Genomic DNA, 19,478 nt, shown 5'->3' with positions numbered 1-19,478 from the left:
TAGTCTCTATTCAGGAATGATAATGATTTCATTTTACTAAGTCTATCATTAACTGCTCTCAAATAGGGCCAATAACTAGCCAACAGACATCTGTGTGACTTGTGTATGTGTTAGATGTATACACGTTTCTAGTTCAATGTTTCGGGGCTGGCATTTAGTAGCCATCCTTTAGAGAACAGGAGGATTCCCATCATGCAAAAATAGCAGCAGTTTAGTGCCCTGCTCCCAGCAAGGACTAAGCTCTGCAAAATGCATCAAATATAATCTCTATGAAATAGATTCAAGTTCCTGCCCAAAATGCTTCACCTGACAATTGCCCATGGATGTTAGATCAGTAAGACAGTTTTGTAAACCTCAGGAAGCTTGAGAGCAAATAGGAAGAAATCACCCAGAGTCACGTGTGCCAGCAGCCTCACCGTTGACAGGCTTCTGGTGGTGCGCATCCACAAAGTGCCGTGGGTTCTCGATGGTATACTTGAGGTCCCGGACGGTATGGGAGCCATTCCCCTCACTCCACAGCCCTTTCTTGGCTGCCTTTGCTTGCTCTTCACATTCCGAAAGCCGGGTCTGCTCAGGACTGCGATGAAAACATTAAGCATGTGGTAAGTAAGTTAACAATGGAAATATCAGGCTCTCCTTTGAATCTGGGTTTCTACAGCATCTTCTTCCCTTGAAGAGACCAAGCACTTGTGTCAGCTCTCTGGCTTCAGACCCCAGTCTGAACCACAACCACCATGCATACAATTTCCAAATCCCAACCCTATTCCCCAAAATGACAAATTCAACCCTAAAAGCATTTAATGAAAAGATCCAAAGAACACACATCTTGGGGACTCCATTGTCAGTGATTACAAGAGAACAAGTTGGCAGCCCAGGAGGGAGCCGCTCCAGGGGGTTACAGCTTCATTTAACCATCCCAGATTCAGGAACCGGAATCCTGGCAGAGCTCAGCAGGGCACAGCACAGGGAAAATGACTAAGAACCACCCTCCCTCCCTGTCGTCTTTAGAACAGGGCTAGGGAAGGTAGAGCAAATCTGGTGTTATAGATAATGTCACCCCCAAACTACTTATACTCAATAGGGACAGTTAAGCAAAAGCAATCTGGAAACAGAAGTCTCTTCCCTCCCTCATCAGGCAAGCAAACAAACTACATCCAAGAGCTGCCAAAGGACAGTAGTGGGACCAAAAAACAAAAGCAGAAATGGCTCTTTTGCTCACATCTCTGAGCTAATGTGGCCAGTGGCTGCAAGTCCTTCCACCAGCTCAAATCCCGGCCCCGTTGCCGTCTGTCTGCAAAAATCCACCTCCCTCCTTTAGCAGTAGAGATTTCTAGCAGGGAGCACTGATTTGCCCCCTCTCAAGCCAGAAATCTTCAATATTGCTCTTTTGTTTCCCCACCAAAAAGATAATCACATCCCCAGGGATACAAAATTGCCCCTACAATTTGATGAAAATATGTAGCCTAAAAGACAGAAGCAAACAGAGAATCTGAGAAAAGGAGGCTTTAGGTTAAGACAACTTTGGAGAAAAAAGGACTGGGGCTCCAGGGGAGATTTCTTAGTTGAGATGGTACAGGATACATAGCTGTGGGCTTTTAAAATTCTTCATTCTGGTTTAAACTGGATTTCCCAAATATAGTGCAATGGTAGTCAAGTCAGCAATTTTCCTTGAGTTATACCTTCAGCATGCTTCCAAAAACACCACCTAAGACAAACCTCTTAATTCAACACTTTCCCACGCACCCCACACCCCAATAACAGTTCCAGCAATGTCTCCTTCTGGTCAAAAAGGACCACAGAAGTACATGGTGAATGACTCGGCACCCAAAGCCCACAAAGTCTGGAAGAATGCAGTAAGTACCTTTTTGCCTTTGCTCATGCCCATAGTTGGAACAGTTTATGCAAATATTTATCGAAAGCCTTTTCTACAGCTCCAACAGCCATGTGCTGCAGCAAGGACTTAATGATTTAAACAGCATTTTTAACCTCCAAATTAGTGATGTAGCAAATCACTTTTCAGAGTCTAAAGTGTTAATTAAAATCAGCTGCAATCCATCCTACTGAGGCAGCACTGGTGAACTTGAACATGATAAATATACTGCAAACCTGACATGCCTAACACTTCTAACAAGTCACACAGCAATTAGCTAACCACATATATTTATTTTTTACCAACTACTTCAGTATCTATAGATCCATAGGCCAAAACAAACTTCAGAGGCTTTGGAGAAAGATGAGTTTCCCATTTAATCCTTGTCTGTTTCCCCACATCCTAAAGCAGCAGAATTTGTTTTGAATTCTATTTATCATACCACTTTATTTTTCATTGCAGTCATTCCTTGCACATGATACACCATCAATTTGTCTTGGTTTATTGTCCATCTCCCTATTAAAAAGTAAGCAGATGCTAAATCTGTTCACTACTATATTCTCAGTGCCTAGAACACAGCCTGGCACATAGTAAGTGCTCAATAAATCTGTTTGGGATGGCTAGACAAATAATCCGGAATGGAATACCTATGGTATAAGATGCTGATGAATATGAAGAGCAGAGCTCCCTATTCTCAAAGTCCAGTTTTAAAGGAGTTATATACATCAATTGCCACTAATGATTAGTGGCCTCTAGGTTCAGAATAAGACACATATGGGCAGGAATTTCTAAAAGCCATGAGATCGACAGAAGTTACTCATTTTATGTCAGGGCATAGGAATGGAAATGCAGCAAAGCCAAAGTAGAGTTTACTACTCAAGCTCCAGCTCTCGGGGGGAGTGAAAGGAAGTCAGAGGGTCAGAAGAATTGGGACTACTTACTTAATAGCTCTCATGCCTTCTCTCCGTGTGGCCAAGCCCTCTGCAACCAGAGACTCTGCAATGTTCTCCCCATTGGTATCTGAGGAGGAAAGGGGGAATTAAACACAAGATTCAAATCTGCCCCCCCATTAATAAAGTGCTAATGGGACCGCTTTTAGCCTTAGCCCTTCAAGGAGAATAACACTGCAAGAAGTGGAGGAGGCAGTGATGCCATGTTGGGTTTTTCTGAAAACTTTTTGCCAAAAGCCCTTAAGTCTGCTTTTCAGGACTTGATTTCTGAGGTTCCAGTGTTGCTCCCAGGCCAAAGCAGCCTCAGGAACTACGGAAAGCCGGACACATTCAGCAGCTGAGTGTATAGAGAACTGACCGAAGGAAAACGGTGGAGCTGAATACAAATTCTACCACTTAGGAGCTTAGACAACATCTCTCAGCAGCTTAATTTGCTCCTCTGTAAAATGAGGAGAGTACTTGCTGAGTCAGGCTCTTGCAATATTATTCAGCGTGAAAAACAAGGAAATCCTATTGTTTTCTACAACATGGATGGATCTTGAGGACATTATGCTAAGTGAAATAAGTCGGAGAGAAAAATACAAATACTGTATGATCTCATCTATAGGTGCAATCTGAGAAACAAAAAACTAAGTCATAGAAAGAGATCAGCCTTGTGTTACCAGTGGCCAGGGAAGAGGTGTGGGGGGACTAGATGAAGGTGGTCAAAAGTACAAACTTCCAGGGGTGTAATGTACAATGTGAAGACTGCAAGGAACACTGTTGAAAGAGATATAAGAAAGGTCTGGAGAGAAAATACTAAGAGCTCTCATCACAAAGAGAAAACTATTCTTTTTCTTTCCATTGTATCGGTATGAGATGAGTGTTAGCTAAATCCACTGTGGTCATTTCACAGTATTTGTAAATCAAGCATCATGCTGTACATCTTAAACCTACATCATGATTTATGTCAATGATTTCTCAAAATTGGAAAAAAATAACATTTCAAAGCATGTAAAAGATTAAAAAGTAATAATAATATCTGTAAATCACCAAGCACAATGTATAGCAGGAATTAAAGCAAATCAAAAGTTAGTGCCCATACTCTGCACAACAAGACAGGCGATTCATTTAGGATTGTCTATTACTTGTTACACCAGGGACCAATTCCTTTCAGGATGTCCTATTCATATTCGCTGCTACAAGACAACACCACACCAGCTACATCATTTGATAAGACTTTTTCCTGCTCTCACTGAGACAGATTCTAGATTCCTAATCTCTCTTGCAGGCAAGAAAAATGAAGTTAAGCATAACACCCAACCTGATTAAGTCCTACCTGAGCACTTGAAACATTAATTGCATTTCCATGTTATTGGAAAAAGCTTTTAGGCTCTGTGTGTTCTCTTAAATCTCTGCTTGTCAACCAAAACGATAAAGAAAGATATCTATAAGGGAATCACTGCATAAAAATCTTTAATATGGCAGAGAACAAGCTCCTAGATAAACTGAAACACAGCAGTCTAGCTGATAGGTAATGACAGTTCAGAATAAAATTCTGTAAGATTTATATTCACTACACTGTACATTGACTTCTGCAAGCAGTAACAAGTACACTCAAATTCCCAAAACCCAACCTAAATGCCTTGCCATTAACATCCCCGAATTTCTGCAGAGGCAAAATTGTAAGCCCCTTTCCTACCAAGAAAAGCTGAGCTAATGATATTTATACAAAGAATGCTCAGGTTCTGAGGATTACCTGAACCTTTCCACTGAGGTTACTGCTGAGGCCAGCTGGACACACACAGCTATCTGACATTAGTAAATATTATAATGGTACTTTCAAAGCAACAGGAATCCCAAAGAGTGAAAAGTCAAAAGAAAGGATTTATATTCCAAAGAAAAGATGAGCAGTCAGATGCCCAAAGGTTAGAGGAAACAAAGAACGAAACCCAGGCACAAACCAATCAGCCAGTCAACAGCAGCAGCCCCAACAGTGCTGACACTTCCTGGGCCCACAGTGCTCAGAAATGGTCGTGGCCTAGCCCACTTCTAACATGCAAATTCAGGTTGCTTCTTCAAAACAGGAGAAAAATACATTCACCTGATTTGAACTCCCAAAGAAGGCAACAAAATGTGGTAGGTAAAATACTGAAAACAGGGAATCTGTAGGGTAAGAATCTGAGTCTTGCATGTTCTATATCATCTAAGGCGAACGTGATAACCACTGCTTACGGAAACAGACTGTGGCAGGTCATGATGTGAAAAGTCACATCTGGGGAAGTCACATCTTGAGAGCAGGTGAGCAATCTGTTTTCTCTAAAAATCGGAAGACTAATCATCTCTTTTCCTACTAGGTTGCAAGTCAACCACAAATCTTCAAATTCAATCATTCTCCTCCATCTTAAAGAGAATAATCATGAAATAGGATAACACATGAATAATATCAATCTAAGTCAGTGTTTCCTTTCATTAGAAGTGGCATTTGGTTAAAGAGACTGAGTTATAATATCTGAGGGAAACATTAAACTTTAGGTCATTTCGTCTTTAGAAGTGTAAGACGAAGAAAAATCTAATTGGTCTTTCGGTATGTATTTACTGATCACTTCCTATGTGCCAGGTTTTTTCTCAGCAACGCTACATAAACACACTGAATTATATGCAGTTTGTAATTTAGGTCTGCTTTAAAAAATGAACTTTTAGAAGATAACCTTAAAGAGAAGCTGACATTTAAAATTAACATAAATAAGTCAACCATTTTAGTTGGAGACCAAGGTTATTTAAATGAACTCTGAGAGATGGTCTCTTCCAAAATATTTGTGCCTGAAACTTTTTGTAGTCCAGTGAGGTCTCTTGCAGGGTAACGAAAGACTTAGCAACTTCATGGAAATGGAATATTTTAGGTAATAGACAACTGCATTTTGAAGAGTGCAGTTTTTTTTTAATCTTACCTTCTTCCTAACCAGTAACCACCCAACAATAATGCTGAAACATTTTATTTCTTACTATATTATTTGAATTGTGGGTATAAAAAGCAATTTTGCTTTTTGAAAAGATTCCATATATTTCTATAATTTCCCATTCAATCAAGAAGCCATTTGTCTGGGAGGCTATTTCTCTACTGGGTAAACTGGACAAGACAGTGCCAAGGGCATCCCCAACTCACTGTTCTAAGACTATGCAATTAAAACCAGAATCTTAAGAGGATGTTGTTAGTCTTGCCGTATACTCTGCTTGCTTACTTCCAGTCTACTGGCTACCCAAGTCAAACAGATCACCTAAAGCAGCTCATTTAGGAGGTCATTTTATCAAAGAATCAAGGAAACTTTAAAAAAAAAAAATCTGCTCCCCGAATAAGTCAATATAAACACAACTACCACTGTATTCCCCTGGCTGCTTTTTTTTTTTTTTTAAAGATTTTATTGATTGATTGATTGATTGATTGATTGATTGATTGATTTATACAAGCACTGGGTACAGTCAGAAGCGCGGGAGGGTGAGAGAACTCACCAGAGCCAGAGCGGGGAGCAGAGCAGGCAGAAGGACCGAAGCACACTGCTGAGGGGAGCAGCGGGCGGCAGGAGAGGTCTGCGCGCCATGTGGGACCCTCCTCCGGTGGCCGGGGAGCAGCCGGGGATCGAACCGGCGCTGCAGAGGCCGCGGGCAGCTTTGCAACCCAGCGCTCAACCGCTGCGCCACCGGGGAGGCCCTCCCCTGGCTGCTTTTATCAAGAACATTCTACCAAATCTTTCAGTATTTCAGTTCAAACTACATTTCTCAATCTTACTGTTCCTCCACCCAATCCAAAAAAGATCAGAATACCATCCCACAGCCACCTGACTCAGCTAAACAATAGGTGCAGATGTGCACATACACATATATATATATTTATTAAGCGCACACACCAAGCCAGAGCAAGGTACTTTACATATGCTATCTCTTCAGACTCTCTCAATAACCTACAAATGAAAAAACTACAACAGGGGTGCAGAGGTTAAGTTGAGGGCTGAGTAAGGGTACACTGGAGAAGAGTCAGGGCCCTAAGCCGCATCTAAATAAATCCAAGGGCCTCCCTGGTGGTGCAAGCGGTTGAGCGCAGCACTGTGAAGCTGTCCGCAGCCTCTGCAACGCGGGTTCGATCCCGGCCAGCGAGATCCCACATGGCACAGCAGACTTCTCCTGTCTCTCCTGCTACTCCCCTCAGCAGTGTATTTTGGTCAGTCTGCCTATTCTGCTCCCCGCTCTGTCTCTGGCGAATCCTCTCACCCTCCAGCACATCTGGCCTGTACCACGGTTCTTGTATAAATAAATAAATCTTTAAAAAATAATAATAATAAACAAATAAATAAATCCAAAGTCCGCATTCCTTCCATTCCATGACAGAACACATGGCTTGCAAAAAAAAAAAAAAGCCCTATACAAACCTTCTTCCCTAAGCTATGACTCCTAATAGGCAGTCTCTTCTTCTCAGAAGAAGAAAAACCACAAGATAGATAGAGGAAATAAAAGATGCAAAAGGAAATCTATAGGAATTCAATTAGCACTATAACCTAGAAGCACAGAGCCACTGAGTTCCAGGAGTTGATGGCCTAAAGTCAGGGGAAAACACTCTGCTGCACTGTGATCTCCTAAAGCCAGGTCAAGAAAGCATGCACAGGTGTGAACAAGGAGCAGGCACATCGGGGCAGGGCTCTGCAGCCACATGCCATGAGCTCCAACACCCAAAACACTTCCAATTAGACCTCTGGGAACCATCCAAGGGCTGCGCCCACCAAAATTCAGGCTGGTCTTCCACCCACGAAAGCTGAACTTCAGAGATACCAACTTGGAGAAATGAGTCCTCTCCTCCTTGCTACTCACCTTTTCCAAGGTAGATCATACCATACTCTCGTCCCTGGGGGGTCTTATTTTCTATCGTGAAACAGACTTCCTTCCCAATCAGCTTCTTCCGAAGGAACTCTCGAGCAGGAAATGCCCAGGGCTGAAAGACAAAACAAATGTGTAACATGAGAATTGCCTAGAACAGCATTCCAGCAACTTCTTTCCTTCAATATCCTGGCCCTGTACTAGGCCCTTAAGAGAACATAAAAGTGAAATGCACAAATGGCAGGTTGTACATGTATGGGGCTCAGAAAAAAGAGGGGTGACAGGAGGCCCAAAAAGAGGCCTCATCGTTTCCCAGAGGCTTCTGGTAGTACTGTCCCCCAACACTGCCTATTAGGAGTCATAGTTTACTTTGTGAATAATGTCCAATAATTTTATAGCACTAACCATGTGCTGGCCACTATTCCCAATGCATTATATTTATCAACCTGTTTCTGAATGGCAAGTCCAGGTACCAGGAGCTCAGGCAGCCAAAGGCAAGTCATAAATAACAACTACCACCTCCATTTGTTTGCTGCTCTCCAGTTTACAAAGCACTTTCTCTGACTATTAAACTAGACTGAAACCAGTTCAAGGCACTATTGGAGTAAGGACAAGGTTCTAACACTATTATTATTTCAGAGTGAGCTTCCTGCTCAAGTCAGAGCCTTGCATATGCTACTCCCACCCCCTGTTAAAAGGACAGCAACAAAGTTGAGAAGGGCAAGAACCATTCTCCCCAAAACACTGCCTCTTCTACTTTTGCTCTAGTCTGAAGCTGCACCAGAATCTTGAGGAGAACACCAGTGCTAGGCCCTGGTAAGGGATCATCTCGTCAACAGTGGCTGTTCCCTCTCACCCACTAAAGACCCTGACACAAGGAGCAAACCATAGAGCCACACAGTGGGAAGGAGCTCTCTATGCATCTCAAAGATAATGGACAAGGGGTGGTTTTGCCCTATCACTTCTAGAATGGTACAAAGAAAGATATGTCTCCTATGAAGTAGCCCTGTCACAATTAGTGGCCACTGGCATTTGAATTTATGTCTGGACTTAGCTTAGCGCCCAAAGTTCCCTTAGAACAGAAATGAGGAAGAAGGGGTAAGAATTCAAAGAGTGAATGATCTGTAGGAGCTCATGTGCAGAAAAAACTCAAAGTATAAAAGGGGAGCATGGCATGTGGCATCTATTATCTCTTGGAGCCACAGAACTCAGGCTACACACAGAAAAGGCACAATAGTACATCTGTGGCCTGAAGGAAGCATCTGCTAACCTTTTCAGCTCATGGAGATTATTCCATGGGGTTATCCAACAAGTTTTCTAGAAGAAAAAAAAATCTAAATGACTTCCCAGAAACCTGTCAAAATGTGGCAGTCCACCAACTCACTGGGCCGGTCCTCACAAAACCTTCACTGTTACTATACAACATCCATTGTGAAGGGTTCCACGAAGAACTGGTCCTGAGGTGGTATCCCGAAGGCTCTAACAAGCTTGTACTCACTCATCTATTGCTATATCCTCAAAGCACCAAAGAGCAAAGGAACTAATCATTCAGCAATAAGGAGTCTCCAGATTTGTGTCTCAATGTACCTTGTGCCCCAACCCCCAAAAATTAAAGAGTCTGATGATTGATAAATAATCAATTACCAATTGATTGACCAATTACCACTCACATAAGGGAATAGTACTGAACAGCCTCCTACATTTTTATTACTTCTATAAACATCCTCAACTAGAGAGCTCGTGTTTACGATTCCATTTTGAGTGTTTTGCTAAAATGTAAAATTCAGTAACACCTGCTTTCCGAAATACTTGGAAAAGCTCTAACAGAACAAGTTCTCCTAAAGGAAGTCAAGACTGGTAAAATTTCATTTATCAAGGGTTAGTCCACAAGGAAATACCTAGCCTGCGTGTGGAAACCCCCAATTTCTACCAACCAGGCAGAATTGCTGAAAGCTTTTAGAAGGCGTACTGCAGGAGCATGTTTCACAGTTAGCACTGACCCCTAAGAGAAAGCCACACTAGGGGGTCTTGAAAGGACATAATGATGATACCTAATCCTTTAAGAAAAAGATTCCAGTTTCTGTAATCTTCCTTTCTCATACCAGCCTTCTCAATCTGTAGTACATCAGGGCTCAACAAATTTAATAACTGATCAGGAGACTCAGGAAAGGATGACTGAGCAATTCCCAGTGAAAATTCTCGTTCAAGTATCCAACACAGAGGACAGTGACCTGTCCTGAAGACTGTCCCATAGAATCTCCCAGAATCAGTCTAAGAGTCAAGCATAGGGGAATCTGCTCACAGCATTTCTCAAATAAGGTCCAGAATGGCTCACAAGAGTAGGTGTGGTCTTCAGAGCTCCATCTAAGAAGCAATTATCTCAAAGTAGTTGAGACTCCAGATTTTTTTCTTCCCTTTAGAATGCCCAACACGAGGCAATCCAGCTGCCTGCTTTGTGCTCTAGACCCTATCAAGGTTCTGATGTCTCCCACAGTGAAATGGGATTTTTTTTTTTTTTTTTATAGAGGCATGTTTTATTTATTTTTTGTTTGTTTGTTTGTTTGTTCTGTTTACACATGCACTGGGTACAGTCAGAAGCGTGGGAGGGTGAGAGAATTCACCAGAGCCAGAGTGGGGAGCAGAGCAGGCAGAAGGACCGAAGCACACTGCTGAGGGGAGCAGCGGGCGGCAGGAGAGGTCTGCGCGCCATGTGGGACCCTCCTCCGTTGGCCAGGGAGCAGCCGGGGATCGAACCGGCGCCGCAGAGGCTGCGGGCAGCTTCGCAACCCAGCGCTCAACCGCTGCGCCACCGGGGAGGCCCGAAATGGGATTTTTTTTAAAGACTTATTTATTTATGGATACAAGAACTGGGGTATAGGCCAGAGGAGTGCGGGGTGAGAGGATTCACCACAGACAGAGCGGGGAACAGAACAGGCAGACTAACTGAAATACACTGCTGAGGGGAGCAGTGGGCAAGACACCATGTGGGATGCTCCCTGGCCGGCCGGGCATCGAACTCGTGCTGCAGAGGCTGCGAATTGCTTCATAGTGTGGTGTTTAACCCCATGCGCCACCAGGGAGGCCCATGAAATGGGATTTTTTAAATTCCAATGTTTTCTCTGGGCCAGATACCCAAAAAGTGAACTAACTGAACAAGATCAAATCCCTGACAATATAAAATCTTAAACTAGCTACTTCTGTACATGGCTCAAAGCTCAATACTTCTTGACCCTCCTTCTCTTCTATTTCCCACTGCCAGCTATAAATGTAAACCCTCTGCTATCTCTCTCCCATCACCCCAATTCTCAAAGGCCCACTGAATGTAGGACTGTGATTTTCCATGAAACCAACACAGAGTTTCACATGTAAGAGCTCAATAAATCTGTGAGAAATAAATACATAATTCCCACAGTGCCCATCAATGCAGTATCCAGGCTGCCTGCAGTAGCTAGGCAACGCCGAGGATTAGCCTGGAACAGGGCAGTGACGGCTGGGGACATATAGTGGAGCTGCTTTTATTGTCACAGGACTTAGGAGAGAGCTGAGTGTCTCTGAAAGATGTTATCGCGAAGGAAGGCAGGGAATAGTCAAGTAAATGATATTTGGGACAGTGATACAAAGAAAGCCAATGGGCGATAACGTCCTTGGCTCCATTCGAATGTGAAAAACATGTTCCAAAACAAAGAAAGTCAGAGAGAAAGAGTAATGGCTCATTCCACCATTGACTGATGCCCAAAAAGGAGAAGCTCAGGTTTTTTCCCCCTCATAATTCACTTACATGTTTATTCACAGTACACCTGCTTCATGTCAGGCAATGGTGGGCATAAGAACAGAGAAGAGAAATACAATCCCTCCATTCGAGGAGCTTACAATCTATGACAGAAAGACATGTGGACATGGGACGAAATGCTCTGAATGTGTGACAGCACAAAACTAGGATAATGACAGGAGAGGCCAGGTGTCGTGTCTCATGAGGCCGAGTCTTAAGAGAGCAGGACTGCACCAGGACACAGGTGGAAAAGGAACCCCAGAGGACAGAGTAGCTTCAGCAAGGTGTAAGTGGGCAAGACTCCTCAGCATTGGAAAAGCAATGAGGACTTCCTCATGGCTGGAAATCAGCATCCCAGAGACACTTCAAAAAGAGAAGACCAAAAGTCAAATGGGCGTCTATCTCAGGTGAAGGCACTAAGATCCATCGCAGACAGAATCACAAAGACATGTTGCTTTTCAGTGATGCACATCTGAAACTTAGGTTCTACTATAAGGTTTCCTCAATCCAAAAAAAAAAAAATCACAATAAATGTGATATTTTTAAAAGTTAAAGAAAATCACTGAGGCAGCTGTAATACAAAGCAAAGGAATAAATGAAATTATGTTTCAAAAAGATCTGGGGGCACAAAGAAGAGGAATGAAAGCAACAAGACTTATTTCTGTATTCCAAGCACATTATCAGGGTTGAATGAAAGAACTATAGGAGTAGTAATGAAGTTTCAAAGATGGAGAAGAGAGGTTTTAAGGAGGCAGAAACTCTAGGTCTTGATGAAGGCTTGATATTGGAGAGAGGGGGAGGGAAACCAGGTTCAAGCTACTAGTTGGCATCGCTGCTAACTTGAGTCAAGGCAGCTTCAGAGGCATGCTAAGAGGAAAAGCAGCTCAGCAGGAAAAAGAGCGAGTGGGTTCTTAGGGCAGAGGAATGCTGAGGAAAAGTGAAATATGTAGCTAGCAAATACCTCATGTTGCAGGGACCTTTAAGTTACTCAGAGAAACTTAGACTAAACTGTTCTGGAAGAGAAAAAACACTGAACTATATAAATATATAAAACTACAGTGAGAGCTGGGATCAGATTACATGGTGTTCTTGTAGCTAGGATAGTTCTGGTAAGATTTTATTGTACTGTTACATAGGATACAGTTAAGATATTTTAGGACAAGTTCCAACTGGCCTTGTGTTTCTCTGCCCTAGATTCTCATCCACAAAACAGGAAATTAAAACTCAACCCTTCTTTCTTTGAGGCTACACTGCCTCTTCATCTTCTCTGGAGATGAACTTGATCAGTTCCAGCCAGCCAGGGTCAACACTCTTCTTTCAGAAGCAGTCAGGCCATTATACAACACAAAATTGAAAAGAAAAGAACTATTCAAAATGTTGGTCAAGAAAAGTACTTAGCATCCAAAATTTAAAAAGTGCTGAGGGAGGATTCAATTTTCTGCACTTGGCCTGGCAGTATTAGGGGGTAGCTGTAGTAGCAGAAATTAACAGATAACAGCAGCGAACGCCACCAATAACATTTATTACGTTCTCTACAGGCAAGTGCTCAGCATTTTGTGTCATCTGAGTAACCCTGAGATATATACCATCATTATTCCTAATACCTTTGGCCGCTAATGGAGGACCAATGAAAAAGAAATTACTTTGATCTGGTCATTAGCCCAACAATCTAATTACTGTTATCAGCAGAAATATGGGTAAATTTCCCTAACATTACTTCACCTTTTTTTGCCCATCCCCTACCTTCCTCTTAATTCAAACAAAATGCCCATTAGTGTGATGGGGAAAAATAACAAATGTTTTCCTTTAATAAAAGAGCCCCCTTAGTTGTAGTATTTATTCTTCCTCATATCTTTGGCAGAAAGGAGAAGGAAACTCTTCGCCCAACACCATCAAGTTGGGACAAAAGACAATCAGAATCTACAAATTTCATTTTTGATAGTTAAAAGCATTACTAAAGAAGACAAGAACTGATATTTCGAAGTTTAAGAGCCAAGGTAACTACTAAATGCCAGAATCAGGATTCACAGCAGCCGCCTGGAGACAAAAACGTAAGGCATCTAAGGCAGACCACAAGGGCGGCAAGGTGGCCAACCACTGGAGGTTGGGCACAGGGAATGGAGAGGGTGGTGGGGCAAAAGCTCAGAAGAAAGTTCTCAAATCGCTAACACAACGGTTCTTGACTGCTACTGTGTCACAAGTTGCCTTGAAAAACTGAGTAAAAATCCCTTCCGTAAAAAATTTTGCAAACAATCATGGATGGAGTTCACAGATACCTTACGGGATACATGGATCCCAGCTTAAGAATGTAGAATAAAGCACAGGCCCAGCATTTCTACAAGGCTTCCACTGATGACAATGAGTGTGCCTGTGTAGGAGATAACATCTCTGGAAGGAGACACAAGACACCCATAAACCATAAGCAGCCCCTCAGGAGAAAGGCTAGAGACAAACTAGATTTTTCACTGCATAACTATAGGGTAAATGAGTTAATCAGCTTTTTAAGCCACTAGCCTTTGTGCCTATCACCTGCAGCCTTGATCCTGCTGCTGCAGAAGGCGCTTGGGATCAGACACCTGGAGTATGGGTGTGGGCATGCGTAAGTGGGCACAGCTGAGCCTAGAGATCAGCGCTATAAGGGCGGCGACACTCAGAGACCCAGGCGGCAAGACAGTTACGAGAGGATGCCTGAGTACAGAAGAGGTGAGAACCGCCAGAGAGAACCCAGGGAAAAAGTGTAAAGATTCACAGGGGGTTGGGAGGCTTGGTTGTCCCCAATGCCCGCCCTGTACCTGGTTGCCCTACTATAGTATCCTTCTGCATTTTGGCTGTGAATGAAAAATTCAAGCAAACTGGTAAGAATTCTCCCAGAACGAATGCAACCTCAAAGAGCAGAAGGTCATGAATGTGTAGTGATGCAAGACATTGTGGGTGTCCAGAGCCATCAGTCCCCGATAATACACAGGAAAAAATGAGTGTATTAATCAAGGAGAGGGGGCTTTAACTCAGCCCAGGGTCAAGAGGCCCGGGCTGCACCTACCTCATCAGGTGTATCTTTTGCATCAGGCTGAGCTGCTGCTGCCCGGCGGGCGAGGTTTCCAGCTCGGATGTTGCTCAGGTTGATCTGCCTCTCAGGCGGAGGCCCACCACGAGGCTGCCCTCGGACGATGATGGCGCACCCTGACAGGACCTAAGGGGGAGGAAAAAAGAAATTAGCGGCACTATCAGGTAGTATCACTTCAATAAAGTACTTTACCACTATATCCCTAGTGTCTCAAACAGTACTAGGCACCCTGGGGGCACTCAAATACTTGTTAAAAGATGATGTGAACAGGATTATTTTTAATCTTTTTTTTAAAGATTTATTTATTTTTATACAAGAATTGGGGTACAGGCCAGACATGCGGGGCAAGAGGATTCACCAGAGACAGAGCGGGGAACAGAACAGGCAGACGGACTGAAGTACACTGCTGAGGGGAGCAGCAGGTGAGACAGGGGAGGTCTGTCCCACCATTTCTCCCTGTCCGGCCGGGAATCGAACTCGCGCTGCAGTGGCTGCGAATTGTTTCACAGATTGCATTTTAACCCCTGCGCCACCAGGGAGGCCATATTTTTAATCTTATAAGATAAATGCCTATATAAAACCTTAGGTTAAATTCTGAAATAATGGGCCCAGAAATGTAAGCAGGAATTAAAAGTCAGAAAACAGACTGGAAGGAGGCACGAGAGTTACGGAGCTTAACAGCCTTTGTCACTGCACCCCAGTCAGTGCCACCACCTGGGTTCTTTTTAATTATTAAGAAGTTAGCGTCCCCATCCACACATTCCAGTTGAGGATGGAAGCAGGCAACAGGAGGCTTCAAGGACAAAGCTGAAGGGAGAGGTCCACACACACACACTGGAAGGGGCTGAATGAACCCCACAAGGAAGCAGTGCAGCCAGAGCCCAGCACCAGCACTTCAAATGCAGGCAGGGCTGTTGGGCCAGGCCAAGCAAAAAACACAGCCAGCATCTAAAACTGGATGACTGAATGAGAAAATAAGAAGGTAAGGCTCCCTAGCACAGTTGCTCCTTTTGTTCTTCTAACCAAAGGAGCAGGCATAGAACCCACTTACTACTGTGAAACGCTCTGAAGTTCACTGGTATTTATCATTAAAATATCCACTGGGCAGAAAGAACTATGAAATCAAATAGGAGAAAATAAAGTGTACAGAAAAAATAAACTCCAAGCTCTGCAACTTGTCTTTGCTCGGTGAGGCATGACTTAGTGAACAGGTGGGCTCCAACACGGGCTTCACTAGATCCCAAAGACGCTCACCTGCATGCTTCAGAACAAGAACTGCTGCTGCAAGGTGAGAAGCTAGAAAGCTGGCCGAGGACTGCCAAAGTGGAGCTGTGTGGGAGACGAGCCCAGAACCGTCTTTGGCAAGGGAGCAGGATCAAGGAAGAAAGAGGAAAGGCCCTCCTGTGCGCTCTGGCTTAGCAGGCATTTCCCCCTTACCGCTCCACCTCACCTGATGCTTTAAATTGTTAAATTTAAATACAGAAGTGCCTTACAATATACATACATATTGGGCCTCCCCTGATGGCACAGCGGTTGAGCACTGGGATGCGAAGCTGCCCGCAGCCTCTGCAGCACCGGTTCAATCCCCAGCCACCTGCAAGGGTCCCACGTGGCGCGACAGACCTCTCCTGCCGCGCCTGCTGCTCCCCTCAGCAGTGTATTTCATTAGTCTGCCTGTTCTGCTCCCCGATATGGCTCTGCTGAATTCTCTCGCCCTCCCGCACTTCTGACTGTACCCAGTGCTTGTATGAATAAATAAATAAATCTTAAAAAAAAAAATACACATACATATTAAAGAATAAGAAGCAAACAATTAAATAACCACCACCCAGTGAAGACGGAGAAGACTGACAGGACCTCGATTCCCTGTGCCCCTCTGTTGCAGTCCCTCTTCCTGACCACCCCCATTATCCTGACCCATGACAACCACCCCTCCCCCCTTTGCTTTTCTGTGCAGTTACATCTATGCGTCTATCTCTACGCGATACAGTTTGCATGTCTTATTTCTGAATCCTGTATATAAGTTCCGTCTACCGTATGGACCAAGCAAGACTTGATTTAGGGGTGGGGGTATGTGTGTGTGAAACACTCCTGTTGATGTGAAACACTAGTTCATTCACTTTCTGGCTGCACAGTATTCCATCGTAGAAATGTGCCACCGTTCACTTCATCCATTCTATCTTTTTATAAAAACTGTCCAACAAATAAGCACATTCCATTTTCTTAACAGTGCTCTGACTACATGTCTCAGTACGCCCAGTACCTTACACACACAAACCCTGGTCTAATGCACTCTTCCTCCTCCCTGACTACGGAGTGACACCCATGATAAAAGACTTTTCCTTAGTTAGAAGACATGCTTTTCATTTTTACCCTTTCTGATCAAGTGTTGCCAGAAATTAAACTATGCCTCCAGCCAAATATCCTTGTGAACAGCCTTTCCCGAAACCCCATGCACTGGGCATCATCCCAGGGAACTGTTGTTCTAAAAAGACAAGCTCTCAAATAAAGTGAAGCCAGGAAAGGACAGGTATACTATGGCAAGGATGCCTGAAGTTCCTGAACTAAGAAGGGCCTAAGGATGAAACGGAAAAGAACTTGACCCTGATTTACTCAACCAATTCTTCACAAGTGGCAGAAGCCAAAAAGCATGTTGCAAAATACCCACCTGCACTTGAAATCATTGATGCACAAATTCCAAACAGGGCTTGGAGAGCCGAGCTACACACAGCATACAAACCAGAGCACCTGTCTCCGATGCCTGCTCTTGCTAGAGTTCACAAAAGGTAGAGCACTCCTAGTACCTCTTGGGAAGTCCAAGTAAGAAGAGTTAAGGCCTATTTTTTTTAAAGATTTACTTATTGATGCATACAAGAACTGGGGTACAGGCCAGAGGTGTGGGGGGGGGGCAGGGTGAGAGGATTCACCAGAGACAGAATGGGGAACAGAGCAGGCAGACTGAATGAAATATACTGCTGAGGGGAACAGCGGGTGAGACAGGTGGGATCTGCTGCACCATGTGGGTAGCTCCCTGAACAGGACTGAACTCATGCTGCAGTGGCTGCACATAGCTTCATAGTGCTGCAACTTAACCCCTTGCACCACCAGGGAGGCCTGAGTTAAGGCCTATTTACAAGACCAATCACCTTGGCTGATGAGGACTGAGAAGTGAGCATTGACCCAAGTTAGGAAACAGTGTTTACTTCTCAAGTATAACAAAAGGCACTGGAACGCTCAAGAACAAAATGGCTAATGAGAAGAACCCCACGTTCCCCTTAAAAAGGTATTATTGCTATCTAGTAAACTAGATCCCTGCAACAATGAGTTTGTAACATCCTGGTCTCATTAGGGACTTTGGCGGGAATTTTCCAAAACTTCCTTTGTACCAATAAAACTTCCCCTCTCCCTGAATACTATTCTGAACACAATCTGTCAGAACTTTGCATTGCTTCACCACATGCAAGACCAGAGTCAATGCTGGAATTATTAATCGAGATAGATGACTTCCTTATAAACTGCTCTACATCGTTCTTACTGTTGCATACATAAATTCAAGCAGCAGTCACCAATTCAATCTCCTAAACAAGAACAGGCATGTACTCTGGTAGCTATGCCTACTCCCCCAAGAAGAAAGGACGAACAGGTATAAATCTTTCCTCTGTACCACTCTCCTCGTGGTCTAGCCTTGGTGGAGAGGCAGAAAGGCTGGCTGCACACCATTATGAAAGGAGAAACCCATCTATAAGAAGAAACTCATCTCCTTCCTACTATTTATAAGAGTTAAAATAGACCCATCCTTCCCCAGGGAATCTAGTTTACTAGATCAAAACACACTGCGCCACTTCTTGCTATCTCCACTTCATCTTTGAGGTCCTGTTAAACTTCCTCCAGGTGGAGGAAGTCCCCTCCCTGTGAAGTCTTCACTCAAGCTCTTCCTCAATAAAAAAATTGAATGGCCTTCTCTTTTTTAAAAAATATTTTATTTTATACAATTCTTACATCATTTTTCATTTTTGCACAATGTATGCATTTTCATTTTGGTTATATTCCCCATACAATTGCACACCCCCCCTTATTTTGACCCTAATCCTTCCTCTCTCCGCCGCGCCCCCCCCCCGCCCCGCCCCGTAGTGTGTCTCTGGTTTATAGTTGCTTGTTGATTTTGATTTTTACTTTGCATTAATTAGTCTTTTTCCTGATCCCTTATTTAGGTTTTTTAAATTCTGGCTATGAGTGAGACCATCCGGTATTTTTCTTTTTCTTTCTGGCTTATTTCGCTGAGCATGATCCCTTCCAGCTCTATCCATGTTGCTGCAAACTGCATGTGTTTATCTTTTTTGATAGCTGAGTAATATTGAATGGCCTTCTCTTAACTTTCAGTTCCCCACCAAATAAAGCCAAGGAGCAATATAGCTTCTGGGGGAAAAAAATACTTAACATGTCATTAAGTAAAATATGAAAGAGATCTACATATCTAACTTCTATCACATATAGCACCAAAACAGGTCCTGTTTCCTTTCTGAAAGCTATTTTTATAATTTCATTTCACTGAAGGACTCATGTCTTCATTGATTAATTTGACACAAATGTACTGAGTGGCTACTATGAGCCAGACCTCACTGAAACGAAATAGACAAAACTGTCTTCTCCTGGAGAGTTGACACTGAAGAGGGGGGTTGAGAGTGGCGGGGGGGAAACAGCAACAACCAACATAATAAGTTAATATATTGTTTGTTTATCAGAATTTTAATTTCAGAAGAATAATGTTAAGATTGAGAGGAAACTGTCATGGGTAATTGTTCTGCCAAAGCAGTACTGATTCATGTTGCAAACTTTCACGGATGTGGTAATTATCCTTAATTGCTAATTTATAGGGCATAGAAAGCAAGTCATATGGTAACTGCTTTATCCAATTATATTAATAAAATGACATATTCTAGAAAAACGATCCTAGTCCTACCTGATACAGCAGGAGGTTTG

The 19,478-nt window shown here is 43.3% G+C and overlaps 1 protein-coding gene across 1 annotated transcript in view; it reads right to left on the bottom strand.

Moving 5' to 3' along the window:
- SND1 (staphylococcal nuclease and tudor domain containing 1) overlaps nt 1-19,478 on the bottom strand; it is a 408,553-nt gene that overhangs the window by 365,260 nt on the left and 23,815 nt on the right. The window contains exons 2-5 of the mRNA XM_037512772.2: nt 14,475-14,624; nt 7,660-7,780; nt 2,812-2,890; nt 417-577 (exon numbers count right to left, since the gene is read on the bottom strand). Of these exons, the coding sequence (XP_037368669.2) occupies nt 417-577; nt 2,812-2,890; nt 7,660-7,780; nt 14,475-14,624 (511 nt within the window). The remainder of the gene's footprint in view (nt 1-416; nt 578-2,811; nt 2,891-7,659; nt 7,781-14,474; nt 14,625-19,478) is intronic.

The sequence above is a fragment of the Talpa occidentalis genome, unplaced genomic scaffold (genome assembly GCF_014898055.3).
Source record: "Talpa occidentalis isolate TD23 unplaced genomic scaffold, MPIMG_talOcc4v2.1, whole genome shotgun sequence".
Lineage (NCBI taxonomy): Eukaryota > Metazoa > Chordata > Mammalia > Eulipotyphla > Talpidae > Talpa > Talpa occidentalis.
The sequence above is the reverse complement of the archived record's forward strand: the minus strand, read 5'-3'. Positions and strand labels throughout refer to the sequence as shown.